The 21,233-nt window shown below is 44.0% G+C and overlaps 1 protein-coding gene across 2 annotated transcripts; it reads left to right on the forward strand.

The window, feature by feature from the left end:
• The first annotated feature begins 435 nt into the window (after positions 1 to 435).
• On the forward strand, positions 436 to 8,567 carry PTGS2 (prostaglandin-endoperoxide synthase 2). 2 transcript variants are annotated; one of them, XM_050901319.1, is made up of 10 exons: positions 436 to 458; positions 1,230 to 1,346; positions 1,458 to 1,601; positions 2,053 to 2,196; positions 2,580 to 2,761; positions 3,600 to 3,683; positions 3,870 to 4,116; positions 5,103 to 5,389; positions 5,552 to 5,699; positions 5,860 to 8,567. In XM_050901319.1, the coding sequence occupies exons 2-10, from the start codon at positions 1,274 to 1,276 to the stop codon at positions 6,264 to 6,266; spliced, it is 1,716 nt and encodes a 571-aa protein (XP_050757276.1). In that variant the 5' UTR covers positions 436 to 458; positions 1,230 to 1,273; the 3' UTR covers positions 6,267 to 8,567. The 2 variants fall into 2 exon arrangements, with proteins under 2 accessions (XP_050757276.1, XP_050757275.1); XM_050901318.1 differs by lacking the exon at positions 436 to 458 and adding an exon at positions 690 to 753.
• The last annotated feature ends 12,666 nt before the right edge of the window (positions 8,568 to 21,233 follow it).

Below are 21,233 nucleotides of genomic sequence, written 5' to 3' on the forward strand. Positions count from 1 at the left end.
ATTTGGGGTGGGGGTGGTGGAATTCCAGCACCTCTCCGGTCGTCTCGCACCCGCGTCGTTCGGCACAACGCGAGCCGCCGCCAAGCGCCGTCAGGCCCGGGGCGCCGGGGGGAGGCTCCCCGCCGCCCTGCCCTGAGGAGACGCCGGCGGCGCCGAGGGGGATAGGACGAGCCCGGGCGCTGAGGAGCCGCCTCCGCCAAAGCGCCTCCTCCTCCTCTTCCCCGAGGCTGCCGGGGACTGAAAAGGGTCGGGGGGCCCCGGCAGTTCCCCCCACGCCCCCAGCCCAGACGGATGCTCCCCTCAGCGCCCGCTCCCCGGGGCTCCCGGCGGGAAGAGCCGCAGCGGAGGCCTGGCTGAGGGGGGACGACGACGCCGCCGCATGTCCACCGCCACCTCAGCGCCCTCCGCCGCAGCGTGACGGCACCCGGGGGCGGGCGGCGGGCCCCGGCCCCCGGCAGGTGGGAGCGGGCGGCGGCGGCGGCGGCGGGGCGGGCCGGGCCGGCGCGCAGCGGCGCGAAATCCCCCATTTCGTGATAGTTTCCGGCGGGAGGGCGGAGAGGGGGTGACTCATTCGCGGCGCCAGGGATAAATAGGCGGGCGCCTACCTGGGAGCGGCACTGGCTTCTCGGCGCCGAGCACCCGCAGAGTCTTGAGCCGCAGCGAGAGCCCCGCCACAGCCCCGCCGGGACATGATCCTGCCCTGCGCCCTGGTGGCCACCCTGCTGGCCGCTCTCCTGGCTGCCGGCCACGCAGGTGAGTCCCGGCCCGTCCCGTCCCCTCCCCGGGGGCAGGAGCGGGGTCCAGCCGCGGGCCAGTCGTGATTCCAGCTGTGGATGGGGGTTTCTTTTCTGTCCTTTTCGGCTGCGGAATGGATTGATTTTTTTTTTTTTTTTTCCTTTATGTTCTATATTCTCTTTGTGGTTTCTCGAATACTTGATGTATGGTAGAAAGGATGTCGGGCCTCCATTGGCCTGTGTGAGATAATCCAGCCCTGCTGAGGAGGTTTATTGCTGTCAGGAAACACAGACAAATTCCTATGCTTTTCTTAATAACTATTACCTGTAGTAGCCCAAAGGCTAGTGTGAACGGATGCTCACTCTCTGTCTTCTTCCTGAGAAGCATTAAACTTCAGGGCATTGGCTACCTAAGTTTGAACAGTTAGCTTAGTGAGATGAGGATACCGGTGTAGCTGTAAAAGATGCTAATTGGAGCATTTGGTTTCATTCTAGCCAACCCTTGCTGCTCAAACCCCTGTCAGAACAGAGGAGTATGCATGACAACAGGATTTGATCAGTATGAATGTGACTGCACAAGGACAGGATATTATGGGGAAAACTGTACAACACGTAAGTGTCTTAAATATCTTTTCGTGGAAATGAAATTTGAGAATTAAATTCCAGGATTGCAGATTATTCTCAATAGCTTACTTACAATAAGCTTTCCATTGATGCTTACAGCGGAATTCTTCACGTGGCTAAGGCTAACATTGAAACCTTCTCCGAATACTGTCCACTACATCCTCACCCACTTCAAAGGAGCCTGGAATATCATCAACAACATTCCCTTCTTACGAGATGCTATTATGAGATATGTGTTAATGTGTAAGTATGAATTCTCTCTTCTAGTTCTCTTAACTGACAGAAGTTACTCCTAGGACTCGAGTATTGCACTTGATTGGTCCGTATATACAGTTAGCAAGCTAGAATGCACAAAGGTAAAAACACTCTAATCAAAATTTAAGATTTCTGCATGATGCAGACTTGTATGAAACGTGCTTTGAAATGCTCTGATCTCTAATAGAATCCAGGATTTGCTAGCATAAGCTTAGCACCAAATTGCTCGTGTTAATAGTTGGATCTATCTGACAATCCAGGACCCAGTCCTGTTATTCAGAAACTGTAATCCCATTTGACATCAGTAGCTGATACAGGTGGAATTTGTTAATGCAACTGCTGCCAGAATACATGGAAAAGAGCTGGCCTTGTGATTTACTTTCTGAGACTAAAATGTACAGTTTAAAAAAAAAAAATCAAATACTTTTTTCTTTTTCAGCAAGATCACACTTGATTGACAGCCCACCAACTTACAATAGTGATTATAGTTACAAAAGCTGGGAAGCTTATTCCAATCTTTCCTATTACACAAGAAGCCTTCCACCAGTAGGACTTGACTGTCCAACACCAATGGGTGTTAAAGGTAAGGAATAAACCAGATGCATAATGTCCACTTCTAGGAATTTCTGCTTAGCCTCTTAGACAAGCAGGACTCATGCTATTTTCTGTAACCTTTTTTCAGTGTAGTTGACTTTAAGAATAGCCATGTTTTGGACACACTGTGTAAAGACCTAAAAGATAACTATTCTGGCTCTCATTATTGAGTTACATGCTAAAAACAGGGAATTTAGAAGTTTCTAATAAAATGAAGAAAGTGAGCATAGAAAAGCAGATAATTACCCTTATTTGTATGCTGCTGTCCTTCAATAATACATTGAAAGTCTTAAGCCTTTTTGTTGTTAGGAACAAAATTGAGTATCGCATAAACATAGTTGTCTTGAATATCTCACTATTCTTCTCTCGCAGGTAAGAAAGAGCTCCCAGATTCAAAGCTGATTGTGGAGAAGTTTTTGCTAAGGAAAAAATTTATTCCTGACCCACAAGGCACAAATGTGATGTTCACATTCTTTGCCCAACACTTCACTCATCAGTTCTTTAAGACGGACCACAAGAAAGGACCTGGCTTCACCAAAGCTCTCGGCCATGGGGTACGATCATAGCTCTGTAACTTGAACACAGCACTTAGTTCTTAGGAGCTACTGAGCAGCTAGAATGGTATCTTACAGGTTGTCAGGGTACACAGACACCGGTGCACATACTGTACGACGCTGTTTGCCACAAACTGATGGGCTTACCCCTTCTGTAACTTCTCCTTAGGCAAAATTCCAGCACTTGATAGCATCTCTTCTTGGGTCAGAACCACTTGTGCAAAGCATGTGGTTCTGTTTAAAGTATCTGCACAGTGATCTCTGTGACTTTTTATTATTTCCCAAGAATCTGCTTTCATCTAAAGCATGTTAGATCTAGCGAGTATCCGGAACTTCTCTGGGCTCTTTCTGTCAGTTACTTCACAGTGCTGGATACGGCTCTTAGCATCTTGTGTGCTGCTAATTGAAGAGACTTAGTTTTAAAAGAACTCCAAAAGCAGACATGGATTTAGGATCTTTATCTACAAAACAGGCAACCTTTGGACAAAGAGTTCTTCAATATAAGTGTAATGTGTATGGCTAAAATAAAGCTATAAAATATGTGGGTATATACAAAGAGTTGCCTGCATAATAGAAAGCTGCTGACACTTTAAACAGTCCTTTTAAATTGCCAGTCAATTTAACAACTTGCTCTTATGCAGAGATGGCTCCAGTTGCTAGGAAATAATTTGGCTTCATCTTAAATATCAGTGCATGATACTTATAAGGAAACAATAATATAATTAAAAGGTAAACATCTAAGGGATGAGCTCCTGCTGGCGTCCATAGAAGTGGGACGTATCCTAAAATAGCAAAAAATGCGGGTTGGCTTCATGTTCCAAATGCTTTTATTTTATAGGTTGACTTGAACCATATTTATGGAGAGACTCTGGAGAGGCAACTTAAACTGAGACTTCTAAAGGATGGAAAGCTAAAATACCAGGTATGTCTATCTCAAAATTTCTGCCTTCTTATTGGATGACATATACGTCCTATACAGTGCTCTGTGCATGGTGTAGTTGATCTAAAGTGTAAGCCTAAAGTCAGTTCTAACAGAGCCAACACAGCTTAACTCATAAGCATCATAGCTTATGACTCTTTGTTTTGTTCTTTCTCCTTCCCCTGGCAGATGATTGATGGAGAAATGTATCCGCCAACGGTGAAGGACACTCAGGCAGAGATGATCTACCCTCCTCACGTACCTGAACACTTGCAGTTTTCTGTCGGGCAGGAGGTGTTCGGTTTGGTCCCAGGCTTGATGATGTATGCTACAATATGGCTGAGGGAACACAACCGGGTCTGTGACATCCTGAAACAGGAGCATCCGGAGTGGGATGATGAGCAGCTGTTCCAAACTACTAGACTCATATTGATAGGTGAGTGTCACTTCTACTACCTGCAGCTCTAACCTTCTTGAGCATGACACTTCTACCCATTATCTACTGCAGCTGCAGTAGGTGTAGTAAGAGGGAAGGCTATTACTTAAATTGGTGTGTGAGGGCATACATCTGAGCCTTCATGACCTGTCAGTGGGATTGTATTACACTTTCCTCCCAGCTATGTTAAAGACAGAACTGAAGAAAACTGAGCCAAGTGATACTTAATTCCCTTATCTAAGGGAAGCAGAACCGAAAGCAGTGAAAAGGCAGGACGCTAAGGTTCATTTCTCAGAGAAAACATCTGAGGCTAGCTGACCTCAGACTCTCGGATCTTGTGGGGTTTTTGTGGGTTTTTTCCCCTCGGGTTGGGTCAGTTCAGGTATGCTTTAAAAGAAAGGCTGTGATTAAGTCTGAAGTTCAGGAAACTATGTAAAATGTAATTCTACATATTTCTTCTGTCTAATTGTTTGTTCAGTGGTATTTCATCTTATGTAAATGGTGATGTACGCTAAGCTTGAAAAGACCTTGCCCAAACTAACTGAAACAGTAAACCAAGACAATTGTATTAAGCAGCTCAGAAGCTGAGAGCTGCTTTCAGATACCAACTTTCTTCATGATCCCCCTCCCTCTATCCTAGAGAGTATTGTATAACTGAACACAAGGTAGATACTGATGTGTGCTGTTCTGTGGAACATAGTAACACAAGGAAGCATAGCTTGGGCAGGGAAGCAGGCTATAGAAAAAACTTCTCTACCACAGCCAAAGACTCTTGGGAATCTTAAGTACTGTTCCACCCCTTAAGTCACATAAATATATGAATTATTTTCTAGAAGAGATTACAGAATGTTGAAGTGTTTATCCTGATCACTGTAGTATTATTTTAGAACAGTTCAGAAATGGTATTTTCTCTCAGAGCAGGGTAACCACCTAAAGTTTCTCAGGGAACCAGTACCAATAGTCTCTTCTGTTTCATTGACCAACAGGAGAGACAATCAAGATCGTTATTGAGGACTATGTGCAACACTTGAGTGGCTACCACTTCAAACTCAAGTTTGATCCTGAGCTGCTGTTCAACCAGCGATTTCAATACCAGAACCGAATTGCAGCCGAATTCAATACGCTCTACCACTGGCACCCACTCCTGCCTGACACTTTCCAGATACACGACCAGGAGTACACTTTCCAGCAGTTCCTCTACAATAACTCTATAATGCTGGAACATGGCCTTTCCCATATGGTGAAATCTTTCTCCAAGCAAAGTGCTGGCAGGGTAGGTACTTTCTCAAGTTGCTAGTGAACCAACAGAGACAAACTGGGGGGTGGGACAAGGGGGTAGAATAAAGCTATCCAAAACTAATCATATACTATACAGGCGCAACTTCCTCATAACTTCTATCGGGAGATCTTACTACTTTTCATCTTTATTAAATAGGTGGCTGGTGGGAAAAATGTTCCTGCTGCAGTACAGAAAGTAGCAAAGGCCTCAATTGACCAAAGCAGACAAATGAGATACCAGTCCTTGAATGAGTACAGGAAACGCTTCATGTTGAAACCATTCAAATCCTTTGAAGAACTTACAGGTAAGTTTCCATCCTTTCTAACAAATAAGGGTTTCTTTTTTTTTTTTTTTTTAAATGGCTAATGGAGTCCTGCAGTGCTATTGCTGGACTTGAAACAGGATAGTCTTGCCACGAAAATACGATTTTTCCACTTACAGTTTTTATTCATCAATAATTACAGGAGAAAAAGAAATGGCAGCTGAACTGGAAGAGCTTTATGGAGACATCGATGCTATGGAGCTGTACCCAGGCCTTCTCGTAGAAAAGCCACGACCGGGTGCCATCTTTGGTGAAACAATGGTGGAGATTGGAGCACCGTTTTCTCTGAAAGGACTGATGGGAAATGCTATCTGCTCCCCTGAGTACTGGAAGCCTAGCACCTTCGGTGGAAAAGTGGGCTTTGAAATAATCAATACTGCCTCCTTACAGAAGCTCATCTGCAACAACGTGAAAGGCTGTCCTTTCACAGCTTTCCACATCTTAAATCCTGAACCCACAGAGGCAACTATTAATGTTAGTACCTCAAAAACAGCAATGGAAGATATCAATCCCACACTACTACTGAAAGAGCGATCTGCTGAGTTGTAAAAATCCATCTATTTATTTATTTAACTATATAATTTATTCTATTTATGGCTTAAAGTCTTTAAAAACAAACTTGAGCGTCTTCATTGTGGGGGTTGCCCTAGATTCCTTACTCAGGTAAGGCTTCCATTTACAAAAGGGATTTTCTGTGTTTGAGGTCTACAGTGGTGAATCCCTTGTTTAAGGTCTTCTGTAACAGAACTATGTATTCCAAAGTGGACAAAGGTTCCAACTTTTTTTAATGTTGCTTTAATACTTGACAAAGGGTGTTGGTGGGTTGTTATTTTTTTTGTTTTTTGGTTTTTTGTCTTTTCACTTGATAGGTCACATAACACTACAAAAGCAAGTTATTGCCTCAGCAACTTCTCAAACTTGAAAACAGGCCGTTGAACTAAAAGTACAAGAAAAATTTGACTTTATGAAAGCTGCCAGAAGAGATTATGAATTCAATATGAGCGCTCCAAGATTAACAAAAAATATATCTATACTTGAGACTCACTCATTTATGTAAAGTCAGAAAATGCATTGCATTTATCATTGATACTACCTCTCCCTCACAGCAAATACGGCACTTTGTATAGTAACTTATATGTTTGTTTTTATGTGTAAATCTACATTCATGTGGCATTATACTTTTTTAATTTAATTATTTAAAGAAAATAGAACTTGTCTTGGATCCTACTTGTTCTTGAAGCATATGTCACAGAAGTATTACTTGTCTAAGAGGTTGATAATAAGGTACTGAGCTTAGAAATAACTGACTCAGGCTGCAATATAAGGCTGCTTTTATTTTGATACAGATATTTTTTATTGTGCAAGTTTGGGGAGGTCTTAAACTTAGTCCAAAGTACTAGTATTTGTTTCATAGCTGTAGTTCTCTGGTCTACTTGATAATATAATTTTAATCTCTGTCACTTTAAGGACAAATGGACAGTAGAGCTTTAGTTAAGGATGTGGCTGTAGTATAGCTTTGTGTACCCAAAAGATGGAGATTATTGGGGAATAGTGAAAACTGAGAAGCTGTGTAAACATACACAGCAGAGAAATGAATACAGAGTAGATCTAGCAAAACTTCAAGGCACCAAGACTTGAAGGTAGCTTATGTCTATGTACACAAGCCATACTTGTGACTTATAGTTCTGTTTATTGGGGGGAGGAGGGATAATGTTTTGTTTATAACTTATAAACAGAGGCATTTTAAGTAAGTGGCTTAAGCTTAATTGGAACTGGCTACCTAGCACAAAATCTCCTAGACGTATTTGTCCTGATTCAGCACTAAAATATCTAGTCTTATCTGGGCACATAAGAAGTTACACAGGATCTTGTACCAGCACTTCAAAGTTTGCATATAAGGGTATCTTTTTTTAATTTCTAGAGAGGAAATGTAGAAGATGATCTTCCCATAAAAACAGCTGGGGAACTGTAGGTAAAAAGAAAAAGTCACTTCAGACTGGAATAGAGCAGCAACCTGGTATTCTGTGCCCCTGCCCAAAATTCCTTGACTACTTGTGGAAAAGGACTTGAGTTTTATATTTCATCTGAATCTCTCAAACATTTGTAGAGGCTCGTGCATTGTACCAGCTACGGCAGTAGTATAGTTTGGCTGTGCCTTCTGTTTCTTCTGTTGATTTGTTTAGAGACACCGGTTGCCTTATGCTGTGTAAGTTTGTAGTGGTCAGCGTGAATAGCTGAATCAAGATCTCCGATGGCGATCAATACCAGTGACTGAGTTGAGGTGGTCTTTGGTATGAATGCTTTGGGAGAAAGGAGGGCATTCGTTTTCTTTTTTCTGTCTATCATCTGAAGCGTGAAGAAGGGGAAAACGTCAATAACCTTGTATTAAAAGGTGGTCAGTACTGTATATGCTAATAAGTGAAAACTGCTTGGACACTTGTTAAACATGTAATTGTCATTCAGGTCCATCTTTGGAACACACTTCTTCAGAGCACCCTTCTGCCATTAACAAGGAAAAGTGTTTGGCTTAGAGTCAAAGGGAGACAGGTCTGGACAGATCTAGTTATTTTGGGGTAGGTGAAGAGGAATTCCTCAGACCATGTCATTTGAGTTAAGTTATAAGCTGCTTCAGAAAAGAACCATGTTCACTCTGCAGCCACATTTCAACAGTCACTTATCTGTGACCCAGCCTGCTGGGTTTCACTGGGTTCAAGTTGCTCATGATAAATGTGTATGTTTGAGATTATTTATTTAAAATTCTGTGAATTGTTTTTCACTTTATTTTTGTAGAACAAGAATGGTTTTTAAAATGCAGTTGTTTATATAAATAAATTGAAAACATTACCATTACCTTTGCTTGTGACTTCCTTCAGCGATACTTAGTATGAAACAATTCTTTCATCTTACTTGCCACTCAAGATTAAATGGAGAATTCCAGAGAATTACTAATAGCATTACATTCTCTCATGCCTGTAACTTAAATCATCCAAAAATGGTTATTTTTTTTCCCTTTGGCCACCAGTGAAAAGGGATTTCACTACACCATCCCTAAAGAAGCCAGCTGCTCTTCACCACAGTGAAGATACTCTCTTGAGTACCCAGGTCCAATATTGGAGTTGCACACCACCAAGTTGGTGTAACCAACCTCCCTTCACCACTGTTGAGTGCTAGGAGCAAGAGCAGTCCATAGGCCTTTCTCTTCAAGCTTACCGTACTGCAGAAGGGGAAACCGCTTTGGGATGCAAGCAACCACTGGACAAGGTCTTTGCACTTGAGTGTGTTTTCAGCAGTGGTAGCTTGTCCCTCTTGTCAGACAGCAAACTCTGAAGCTGTGACAGCCACTTCTTTGTCGACCGCCTTCCCTCTGCGCAAGGGTCCTGCTTTGTTATCTCTATCGCAGTTATTGACTAACTCTGCAAATGGACAGATGGGTGGGCAGTGGGGCTAGGGCAAGAGCAGTGGTGTGCTTAATAAAAACAGAGGCAGGAATTGCATTGAGTCAGTGCAATGTGTTCCTCTCCTACAACGAGCACCTCTGAGGCCACCTGCTCTCTTCCCTATGTTTTCATCTCTGATAAGAAATGAGGGGAAGCTATGAAGGAGACAGCCGAGGGGATCGTGCACCTTGTACTGCCTCAGTCAACTCCTACCACCTCCACCCAGCCACTGGCCAAATGTCACCTCAAGCACCCTTCTGTGCTCAGCCCCCCACTGTCGACTGTCTCCAGTACTCCCCATCCCAATATCGGTGCCTTGTCCTCTCACAGCCTCTTCCTAGTGACCAGCCCCATAGCCACAGTCCTTCACCCAGAGTCACTTTCCTTCCAACTGCCCAAAATCCTCTTCTGTCCAAGGCTCATCCCAGTGACCCACAGCTCTATTCCCAACGACCCTCCAGCCCTGGGAATACAACAGTCCTGCCTCTGCTCTGTAGCTCCTTTCCATCTCCACCAGTGTGCAGTTCCCTTATATTCCTATTGTACCCAGGGACCTAAACACCTCCAGCAACTCTCCTCAACTTAAAACTCAGTCCTCATCACTTCAGTGACCATCTTCAGCCCCCAAAATGCAACGTCCTGAGGACCCTTCTGAGAGCATCACTCCAGTCCCTCTCCCGGCCGCATGCGGAGGCTGTGGGTGAACAGAGGCACGTGCAGACCGTGTATGAGCAATGTGGGTTTTTTTCCTTTAATAACCAGTCAACTCATTTGCTCTACAAGTTAATTCATTTCTGACATGTTTCTGTTTTGAGGGGAAGTTGAGTGAGGGAGCGAGCGAAGACAAGGCCGGTCGCTTCAGCGGGAGGAGGACGGGCTTGGCCGCTGCCGCCGGGATGGCGAGGCGCTGCACGGGCAGGCGCGGCAGCGAGAAGGCGGCAGCGAGGTCATCCGTGGAGAAGGTGTTTCGGGTGACTGCTGCCCTAATTAGGGAAGGGCCACTCCGGATGGATTCGGTGCACAATGGATGAGATAGCTTGATCGTGGAGGAGCTCCTCCTTCCCTCTCAGCAGGGGCATGTCCTGATGATACAAAAGGCAAGAATGTTCCTCACAGGAAACCTGCCCTGTGAAATACTTGCTCTCCAGCCTGGGTTGAGGTAACTGTTTCACCCACAGCAATGCGGTAAAGGAGGGGGGCTCAGCGTTTAAGTCATACGCTTGGAGGGAAGTCCATCAAGGAGCACGAGAGCTCCGGGCTCTGGGAGCAGCTCACCGTACCCCATCACCTTTACTGAGGGCTTTTGCCGTACGTCATTTGCTCGCTTGCCCACTGCGTAAGAGGTCTTTACGGGCGCTGAGTCGGAGCCCTGCGGGCATCTGACCAGGTTTATTACTTCTGATACACTCGCTGGAGGTGCGCTGACCTTTACGCTGGAGCACTAATGCTCCCAAGGCAGCCGCTTTACCCAGATTTCAGGAGACATTTCTATATCACAAGCGGCTTCTGCTTTGCAAGAAAATACCCCTTCGGCTTTCGGCATCAATCTAGAAAAGTCAACAGGTAGTTTGACCAAGCTGCAGGAAGGGTAGGAAGGAGAGAGGGAACTCGGGTAGAGGGGAATGGACACATCACTTCTTCCTTGCCTGTTCACAGCTACTGAAGTAGGTGAACAGATCTGGAAAAGCTTATTGCAAAGACATGCTGTTTCCTTTGGAAGACCAGAAAGGAGAAAACCTACAAGTTGTAAGAATATATATATATATAGGACAGAAAGGAGCAGGCTGTAGCTATATACTCAAAATATGGAAAAGGAGGTGAATGGAGAGATCCTAACCTTCTTGCTAAAAGGCATGAAAAGAGCCACGCAAGGCAGAAATGCAGCAGCATCGCAAAGAAACATCATATGAAAAAAACTCTCCTTGGAAAGAGCTGAGTGCTCCTCTTCCTTTAATCTGGAGTTTCAGTTTGGAAAGAACATTATACTGAGAGGCAACATGATTGGTTTCAAATTGTACTTTTTTCCCTCTGATACTTATTTTTTAAAATTAGTATAAAATCTCCTGTGACTCCTGTGCTTACTTACTCTGTAAGTCCAGACATTTTCATTAATATTGGCAAGAGACTGATCACAACCAAAAAAAACCCCAACCACTACATTCCTCCTCTGCCGTTCAGGAGTGAGACAAACAAGAAAGCAGATGTCAAGAAAGTGAGAAGGAACAAGGTAGCACAAGAAATTCACAAATTTTCCTTTCTGGGATTTTCTTGGCTGAAAATTCTGAGACCGCACTGAAAATCTCAGCATTCACTTGCAGCCATGCTAAAGCTTGAGAAACCAGACTGTCAGAGGTGGCCCGGGCAAGTTGGGAGCTGAGCACCATCAACAGAGATAGGATATTAAAGCTGGTGAGACCTCACTAGTTTACCATCGGGAGAGGGCAGGGTACAACGCACTCAAGGTTTGACTCACGCCGGTTGCTTGTCCTCAGTTCTGGGCAAGCCGAGCCATTTTATCCAGCGGGTATTAGCCATCAGAGAGAAAGCAAAGCAGGGAAACCCCAAATCTGGCAGAAGGTGGCAAAATAATCTTCAAAGCATCTACTTGCAAACCAACCCACTGCATACCAGCTGAGGATCTAGCCCGTTGCAGGGCACGTCAAAAATACATTGCCTCTTCTAACCAACTGTAATCCTAATATTCTTTTTTCTGTTAATTAGTAGCTGTTACCAGAAGGGCACTGGGAAAATACAAAGTGTTACATAACTAGGAGCATCCTGCTTGCAAGTGTCTCAGATCTTTACTTAATGCAGTAGCAAAGCAGTAGTTCATGCTTCTGTCTCAGGATGAAACCGAAAACACTCGCAAAAAGTACAGGAGGATCCAGCGGGAAATGCATTCTTGCTCTGCACTTTATTTTTTCACGGTAACCAGGTGTAGCTCATTACTTCAGGCTTACACAGTAGTGGATATAGGTGTGTGCAAGCATCCTTGTTCAAACCTGCCCTGCTGACAGGTAATTTTAACACCCATTCATTTTCCGCGAAAGGACTGCATTTGTGGTAGAATTTTCTGTGAGAGCACATGAAACTTTTTAAACACACACACACCGAAATGGGCAAAAAAGCGAAAGCAATGCCCATCACGCCGAGCACCGTGGAGCAGCTGGGTGGCAGTTGGAGAAGGCATGTTCCCCAAACAGCACGTCATCTCATCTTGCTTTCCCCTATACCATGAAGATCTACCCAAAGAAAATATTTTCATAAGCATTCATCAAGGAAACATTGTGCAAGTCATACTGGCTTTAGCGTAACGCCATAACGTGTGGCTGCTAATAAGGATATTTCTGAATTTATGCTGGCAGGTCTTCAGAGATGGGAGGTGAGACCAAGACCCCGAGAAGCAACCCAGCTTTGGTGAAAAAACCCAGCTCTGCGAGACTGCAAAAGCATCAATCGTTCAGTATGATTTTAAGCCCCAAAAAGCTTCAGTGAACCACGACAGAGCAACAAAACACGGCTCAAGGCCGTGACGCTGACTCCGGATACATTCTCCGGCACCTTCAAAACCTTAGACACAACTTGATATCCTTTCAGTTGTGGCTTTCGAGCCTGTTGCCTAGACGATATTAATTAATCCTGCCTAACAAATAATGGCAGAGTTGCTAAGTGGCAGTCATAGGTAATAATTAAAACAAAACTGCCTTGAGCTTGCTCAGCTGTGAAATCCTAGCTCTTACATAAGGCTGGGATGTGACACGAGGTGATCCGATCACACCTCGGAGCAGCTGTTAAAAAGTTATTGTGTCGAATGAGGCAGGGAAGTAGAGACCACTCCCAAGTAAATCAGGGCTGAGATTTTTATAGCGCAGAGAATTTCGGTGAAAGCAGGAAAAAAAATGCATTTCTAAATTAGAAATGGACTGAATTTTCTCAGTGTCCAATAAATTGGTAGAATTTCGGACAAATTCAGGACGTATTTCTGGCCCTGGAGCAATAAAACCAGCTTCTTTTCACGGTTTGCTAGGTGAAATGTTTCAGTTCTTGTCATCATAACTGACCCAGTCTTAATGGTAAAGAAAAGATTTCCCAACCTGACCATGAAATGGAAGGTCCTTTTACAGATCAAGCAAAATATATAAAATCATCCCAAAAGCAACGTGGCACCCCTGTATAGTAAATAAGCTTGGATGTTCTCAATAATCTTCACTCTGTATCAGTTATGGTTTTCATTCGATTATAAAAGCTCTCCTACTCAGTAGACAGAGATGGATAAAACACTGTACTGAAGCTTCCACGCGTTCTTCCTCAGTCTGAAGAAAGGCTGCTTGTCTTATTTTGAGGAAAATTTAAGGAGCACATGAACACCCTGCGTGAAGACCAAGTTAGCGTCTCCCATAACTACAAAACAAACATCAGAACATTTAACGAGAGATGAGACTTTGAAAAGCGACTCTTGCTTTAGCAGAGCCCGGGGTTTTGGTTTCTGCAACTCTTTGGCACTTCGGAAAGCATCTCTGGAGATCTTCTCTTTGATATTGAAGGCCAGGGCTCCCCCAGAGTGCTGGCAAGTGCTCTGTATCACTTAGTAAGTAGGTGCCAAATATGGAAGGCTTTTCAGTTAAAATGTCACTTTAAATAAGGTATAGAAAAAACAAGAGCAGGCAATGGTTTGCCAGTAAGCCAAGATCAATAGTGTTTCACAGACTAATGTTTAAAAGCAACAGCAAAAATAAAACCATTTCTCATAGGAAGGCTTTGTGAATAGAGAATTAAAATCCCCAAGGTTCCTCGTTTTTTAGGAAGTTGATTTCCCCTTTAAAGAAACTTCCTCGGTCACTCTTGGTTGCAAGTATTTCTCATAACTCCCTTTAAACCTTCTATGCAAATGAGTGAACATTTACCACCGTCTTCTTAAATATTTGCTTATTCGATAGTCAGGTCTACAATGACTTCAGCTATCTCATCAAATTTGACATCGATGAAGTTGCACATGATTTGAATAACGTCATTCTGCTGCAAACATCATTTGCAAAGTTTATGGCCTTTCCTAGGAACAAGGGGCAGCTATTGTATCAGTACTTTCCAGTCTCCATCTTCAGCGGGATGCAATGGAAAGACAGGTACAAAGCCATTTTCCTATGTAATTTGTTAGGGAACTGAAAAATCTGCAGGCGTCGTTCAACATAAAACAGCACCTTGGGACACTTGGTACTTTGAAGCAATTTGGAAAAACTCTTCTGTAACTGCATATCAGATTTAGAACTGAGTTCTGAAAAACTGAAGAGCTTATCTGCATCTCCTGACTTTGCAAAAATGGACAGGGAAGCTCACTAGGAAAGGTTCCCATGAGATTTCTGTCACTTCTGCTTTCATAGTGAGATACTACAAGACCAGCCTCTAATACAGAATTTATTTATTTTAAAAATAATTTTTTTTTCTTCACTTATGTACCAGGAACCAGAAGATAGACTGAGGAACTATTTGCTTCAGCACTTTCATAATGGTTGGTCTGAGAAAAAATTAGATTGAGAGAAGGATGTACTACTCCCCATCACATTAAATCTGCTTGCTCATTCTCAATAACTATTAAATGTACTGGGGGAAGTGGAAGTCAGAAAAAGATGTAAATTTTCTTGAGTGACTAATAAAATTTTTATTTATTTGCCTCTAGCTCCATTTCCCCAGGAAGGTCCTTCCTTTAGAAAATAAGTTACATTACTTATGATTCAGCACATGAATGGGGAGGCAACATGGGAGATTATGAATAAGATTCCTTATTATTAAATGGCCATAAATGCACCCACTTGAATAAAGCTTTGACAGAGCAATCCGTCATCAGATTTTAGGCTAGTCTAGATTTGCGTGACTTGCACAAAGCCAGCCCCACCTTCCAGTTCACAGCCACGCTCGATTCTCCTCAAATTGGGTCAAGTTCTCCTTACTCCACTATTGACGTTTAATGAAAAAGAATTTAATGATTGCATGCTTTCAGTTCCTTAACAAAATCCCCTCCTCGTTTCCCTACTGCACTCCCTGTTTCTCATAACCCTTAGGGCACAGACTCTAAGATGAGAAGTGCAGTGCATTTACTTGAAAAACGAGTTGCATAAAAGTCAATTTTTCTGAACATTTCGCTTTTTAGCTTATTTTGTTTAGCTGGTTTTTACCAATCTAAATCTAGCTAAAAGCTTGCATTTTCCGCTTTTAGCTGCAGTGCGTAACTGTTCCAGTTTTTGTTTTCCTCTACTGGGACGAGACAATCTATAGAAATTTGACAGCCAGGCAAGGACTGAAGCCAAGGTTGAACATAGTTTTTCATTCAGCACTCTCCCACTGATACAAGCTTACTGCTTGATGTAAGCAATGTGAAAATTTGGATTTGCAGCCCACTTTTTTCCCAGACAAAGCTGGTATGATCTAGATTGGTCTAACAATGGCCGAGTCACTTTTATTATCAGAAGGTGAAGGTGATCAGCTGGAGTCTTCTGCAGGGATTCAGACTTCGGGCTTGCTACCTCAATCTGCAAATCTCACAGCACAGTGCAGAAGACCTTGGTATCAGTTGGGCAGAGGGACCAGGATGGGTTTCCTACAATAGTAGTGAAGTAGAAAAATGAAGATTTTCTTCTCTTTTACTGCAAAGTGGGAAGACGTCCTTCCTGAGTAGTGGAAAGCTGTCTAGCACCTCAACTTTTGCTTGAAGTGCTAATAGCCATGCAGCACCTTCTTTGCATACGGCATATTCTTGTTATTTGGAAGGTGTGCGTTTTGCACGTGCCTGACTGAAAGAAAAATCTCATTCACTTACCAGAATAACTGCTTAAATATCATATACCGGCAAACATTATCAGGTTATTTTTGTGGTATGTAACTATTGCAGCTAACCGTGATTTGGGCAAATGCTTTATGTGTGATTTGCGATACAATAAGCAATGAACACACCTAGCAATGGTAGAATCACAGGATAACTTGGGCTGGAAGGGACCTCTGGAGCTCTCTGGTCCATCCTCTGGCGCAAAAGAGGGGCAGCTCTGGGGTCAGACACCAGCTCTTCAGTCCATGACAGGTTTGACTAAGGTGTGTCTCTGTTTTTCTCAGCATTACGGGTACCTTCATTTCTACTATAAAACTACTACGCTGCCCTAAAGGTAGTTCCTGTCTTCAGACCTATTTTTAAGAAGGAATATGATGACCGTTCGTAATGGAAAGGAAGAAGTCAAATCAACCACAGATGAGAAACTTCCAAGTTTAAACCAGAACTACAAAAACGACCTCTGTAAAAGCTGCCCATTCATCCAGAGCTCCTCAGCAGATGTCAAAGATAACGTGTGTACATGTACGCATGCGTGTGTACGTGCCTGCATCCTAAAGACATGCTATCCCACAGGCAGGAGTGTGCGTTCGCATTCGGGGAATGCAGCAGCACACCAAGGACACGTGGCAGAAGAAACCAGTCTAATTTTTATGCTCTATTTAGGGCTATTTACTGCCCTGGCAAAACAAAAATCAGTTGCAAAACCAGTTTAACTGTTTTGTGTTTATTGCCTTTTAGGTAAAAACTGGCATGCATCTCTGAATCTAATTGTAAAAGTTATAATAAACATCTTCCAAGTTTTAATCTTCATAATTTAAAATACTCCAAAGCAGCATATGATAAGTTTTCTTTTAAGCTTCTTGTTTAGTATTTACACAAGAGTATATTAGAAGAAAAAGAACAATTTTAATTTAGAATAGAGTATAACGTAGGAACGTTGCAATGAATAAAAGTAAAGTTAATGTATAAAAGAAATGTAAACCTATTAAGATAAAGAAATGTGTATTAGGCAATAAACGGCTTCAGCCCTACTTCACAATGATATCAGATGTCAAAACAGGTGAAATGAAACCAATTTTTAAATAAATATATTAATGATAACGGGGCCACAATAGGAAAAATCCATGAAAGGGCAGTGCTAAGGTTCCCTTGGTTGAGATTAACATTTAGATAAGCAACGCGGTATTTCACTCTCAATTTTTTTTATTTTGTTTTTAAACATATTTCCAATGGACTTATAAAGTCCCTACATCGCTAGCCAATTTTTAACCCTCCCATCAATATAGTCCTTAAACAAAAAAACACTGTTTGCAGACACAATAATAAAGTAGCTCTTTTCAGACGTCATAGGCCATGGCCAGCGCTGCAGAAACTTGCCCGTAACCTTTTTCAAGCTGGGTCCTGGACTTTTCCTGATCTCAAACAAAAGCATCTTTAACGGGAAGTTTATTTTGCTTAATAATATTAAGCGTATTGAGTGGACTCATGATGAGTAAGGAGTGGACATGTGGAGCCACATTCATTCAGAACTGGAAGACACTTTTTTCCCTCCCCATAGAAAATATGAGGTTGTTTTCACCTCTCTCATATTCTGGGAAGCAATGTCTCCACTTGAACCTGGTGGAAATTTTTGGACAAATCTGTCTTTTGTCGGAATGTAATATTTTTATGGAAATAAGCCAAGTTCAACTAAACCGTTCTTGGGAAATATTTCTCAGGTCTAGCAAGGAATTTCTTGGTCAAAACACAGCTGAGACCTTCCCCCTCCCCTCCATCTGATAGACAGCGCGGAGGTTTACCCTCTCGCGCAGGCTCTCGGACAAGTGCTCGGGATAAGCTTTTGCAATGCCTTAATCCTCCAGTTAAGTACGTTAATGAGCATTAAGTTCACTGTTGCAGGATCAGTCTTTCCCCACCGATTCCTTCCTTGGTTTTTCATTTTAAAAAAATACAACTTTAAGTTTCCACTTCTCTTCCACCATAAAATGGGAGAAATTTTGTAGGATGACAAATCTTTTCCTGCCTACCACTAGTCCATGCAAATATTTTCTCACTTCATAATCGGCCTCATACTTCACAGAAAGGAATTTGTCTGCAAAAGCAGCTTTCCTGGAAAAGCGAAATACAGAGTTCAGCACAAACACCGATTTTGGATCAGAAAGTTAACAAGACATTACAATTATAGAAAAGATGCAAGGGTCGATGGGTTGTCCCTTGCTGAAATGCTCCGGAGAGTCGCTGGTTGTCGGTGAACCTCTCACAATCTCTCCATCCCCAAAATTATAACGCGGTCAGTTGCTAACCAGGTCCAGAAGATAGGCGGCAAGTAGCCAAACATTGCCTTTGTTCTTCTGGTGACCAGACTTGCCTTTCTCATGCCAGTATTTACACCTGGAGCCTTTCCTTCCTAGAGGGAACTACCCCATCTTGTAGGTCTTCAAGACCCACCTGCTGTATCCTCGTTTTCCCCTCCCTTTCCTGCCCTTTACGATCTGCTGGAGGGTGGGAGGGAGCCGGGGAATTCGGCAGGTTGCCAAACCCGGCTCGCCCACCTCCCGTGGGGTAACCCGCCTTTCGAACAGAAGTGCCGAAGAGCTGAGTCCAGAGCGAAGCAGCGCTCGCGCCGGTTTTGCAAGAGGTCAGGGAAATTTTTTGGCAACAAAAAGAGGCTACGGATGTCGTACAAGGAGAGCCTGTAATAGAGTTATTGGGGCCAGCTGGCTGAGGTGATAGCATCGTCTGGACAGGACAGTGTGCTGTCAGGCTCATTATGCTCTAAAAAGAAGCACCCCGGCCAAAATATGATTGCACCACTTGAATGATGTTTCTTAAATTACCACAGAAAAAAAGATGTTTAAAATGGTATGTATAAGTTGTTTGGGGGATGGAAGCCTAAGGAAAGGCTAGAGATATTTTATACTGCCCTCAAGTGAACTGGGACAAGGAGAAAGTTTTTAAAATTCACCCTATATGCAAAGCAGAGTCATTGTCAAGCACAAAAAGTCATGCTGGCAGCACAGCAAAAGTGCCTCTGGGAAGCAAAACAAATATATTTAAATTGGCTAGGGAAAAAAAAAACCTATTTGTTTGTTCTAGACTATTATGCTAGCCTTTCTTACGTAGGCTTGTGAAGATATAGTAACCAACCAGTCAACTGTTCATACCAAACCCATTTTAGCCGTATGTGGCGTATCTGACGCACTTCAGGGTGCATAGGAGCAGGTCGCGAGGAGCGCAAGCTTTGGCGTGCCATCACGTCTCCCTCCTCCCTCTTGTTCCCAGAGGCCGGTGGAAAACAGAGCGCTGAAGTGCCGGGGGGTCAGACCGATCATGGACCCAAACTGTGCAGTCACCAAGCAAAGTTCAGCCGCAGAGCGGCCCCCGCACAGGAAACCGGACAGCCTTTTGCTCGACAGAAAATGGAGGCTCAGGCTGCCTGTGTGGTTGGAAGTGATCTCAGAGTTACGAGAAACTTGGGAATATAAACCAAAAAAAACCCTTTTATGTGACACCATGGTCCTTGGGGCTACCACCACAGAGCGACAGCAATGCTGCGGTGTCGGTGGTGGGAACAGCAGCGGTGTTTGTTACAACATGCGTGAGAGGGTCACCCCAGCACGTCCAAAGTGTAAGGAAATCCCTGACACCTTCTATACGCCTCTCAAAGGACATCCATACAGGACACCAAGTTAAGCGTATCACCCAAGGGTCAGGCAATGGGCACATGGGCACCAGGGAAGATGGGGAGAACCAGAAACGAGAGACCTGCTGCTGCCTAATAGCAGCGGGGCTGATCTCGGGTGTCATTGCAGCAAGACAGTGCACTGAGAGCCTAACTGTGCTGTGTAGATTTAAATTAAATGCATTGGGTTTTGACTGCTACTCCGGGAGCCTGGAGAAGGGAAGCAGCTCCCAGATGCGGGTGGAAGAGCTCCCGGCTCCCTCCTGCCATTCCCCTGCGTCTCCTCACTCCCCTCTCCTCTAGCAGAGCTCTCTGCAGGCACAAAGACCTCCAGAAGTTTCCTCTAAAGGCTATGCAGAGCAGACACACGTCTTAATGGCCAGCTTTCACTGCTCGGCTCAGTGTCTTTTGAAGGGTGCCACAAGCACACTTGGTGGTGCATCAATGCATGTTGCCGCAGTATGCCAGAGGAAACCCAGAAATACCTCTTTTCAGGTGGGGATGTTTTGGAAGAAAGGTATGGGAAAGGGTATTGCATTGTGAGCTTGTTCGTCACATACTGCCAACGGATATATGTTGATAGACATTGCTGTATGGAAAAGCAATTTAGGGTCCTTAAGGCCTTGGCTGGTGTTTACTTTGGCCAACGGCAATTGGGCAGACCTTGCAAGGACCTGGCCTAACATGTTTACTTCCATCTGTGGCTATCGTTCATTAAACTCGCTTATGCATAGATTTCTTCTATATTTAAATACCCATAGCTCTGTGCCTTGCTTGTGTGTTAATGGGTAACTCCTGGGAGTTAACACCAGTCTGAAGCGGTAAGTGCTTCCGCAATTGCAGGAGAAACATCTCAGCAGCCTTTCGTTAATGGCTGTATACGTCCCCAAATGTCAGCCCCATGCCGTCAGTTCTTCCACCTCTTCCGTACGTGCAGTGCTCCATTAATTATCGCTATTTATATTGTTATGGTGCCCAGAGGCCTCCACGGGGAGCAGCTTTTGTGGTCCAGAAACAAAAGAAACAACACAGACCCTCATGGGAAGCGCTTCCTTTTCAGAAAGACGCAACACAGCAGAGAAGCAAAGCATCAGCAGTGTGGTGGATTACTTTCCTCGTGTAGGAAAAAAAAAATATCACAAGGAGGCAGAGTCAGAGATGGAGGTGATGGGGTAATGAGAGGAAGAGGAGAAAGGGAGTGATGAAGAGACAGCATAGGAAGAGGAGAAAAAAGGAGATGGTGAGAGCAAAAAGGAACGATGGCAATGGAAGGGTCTGGGAAGGGGAGAAACAGAGGAGGCGTAGCATGAGGCTGGGCAAACAGGCACCGAGCACGAGCAGCCATCAGTGGACAGCACTCGGTGTCCAGACTCCCAGCTGTGCAAGGAGCCTGACATCATGCTCGTCCGGGAGCAGGAGGAGGCAGCAGATATGACACGGACCTCCGGCTGTATCCGAGGTCAGCCCCCAGGGGTGGGCGTGCTCGCCCGGCACGTCTGCGGGGCCGCCGTGGGGCCACGCTTCCTGCCCTCCCTCCACCGCCTCTGCTTTCCAGCTCTTTCCCCTGCTTTTTATTTTCT

Source organism: Gymnogyps californianus, chromosome 8 (assembly GCF_018139145.2).
Source record: "Gymnogyps californianus isolate 813 chromosome 8, ASM1813914v2, whole genome shotgun sequence".
In the NCBI taxonomy this organism is placed as follows: domain Eukaryota; kingdom Metazoa; phylum Chordata; class Aves; order Accipitriformes; family Cathartidae; genus Gymnogyps; species Gymnogyps californianus.

Bases quoted from the DNA above. Each gene is read 5' to 3' on its own strand.
- PTGS2 (XM_050901318.1), top strand. From the start codon at position 690: ATGATCCTGCCCTGCGCCCTGGTGGCCACCCTGCTGGCCGCTCTCCTG. The intron at 1,602-2,052 runs GTAAGTATGAAT...TTTCTTTTTCAG, and splicing joins TATGAGATATGTGTTAATGT to CAAGATCACACTTGATTGAC. The intron at 5,390-5,551 runs GTAGGTACTTTC...TTTATTAAATAG, and splicing joins CCAAGCAAAGTGCTGGCAGG to GTGGCTGGTGGGAAAAATGT.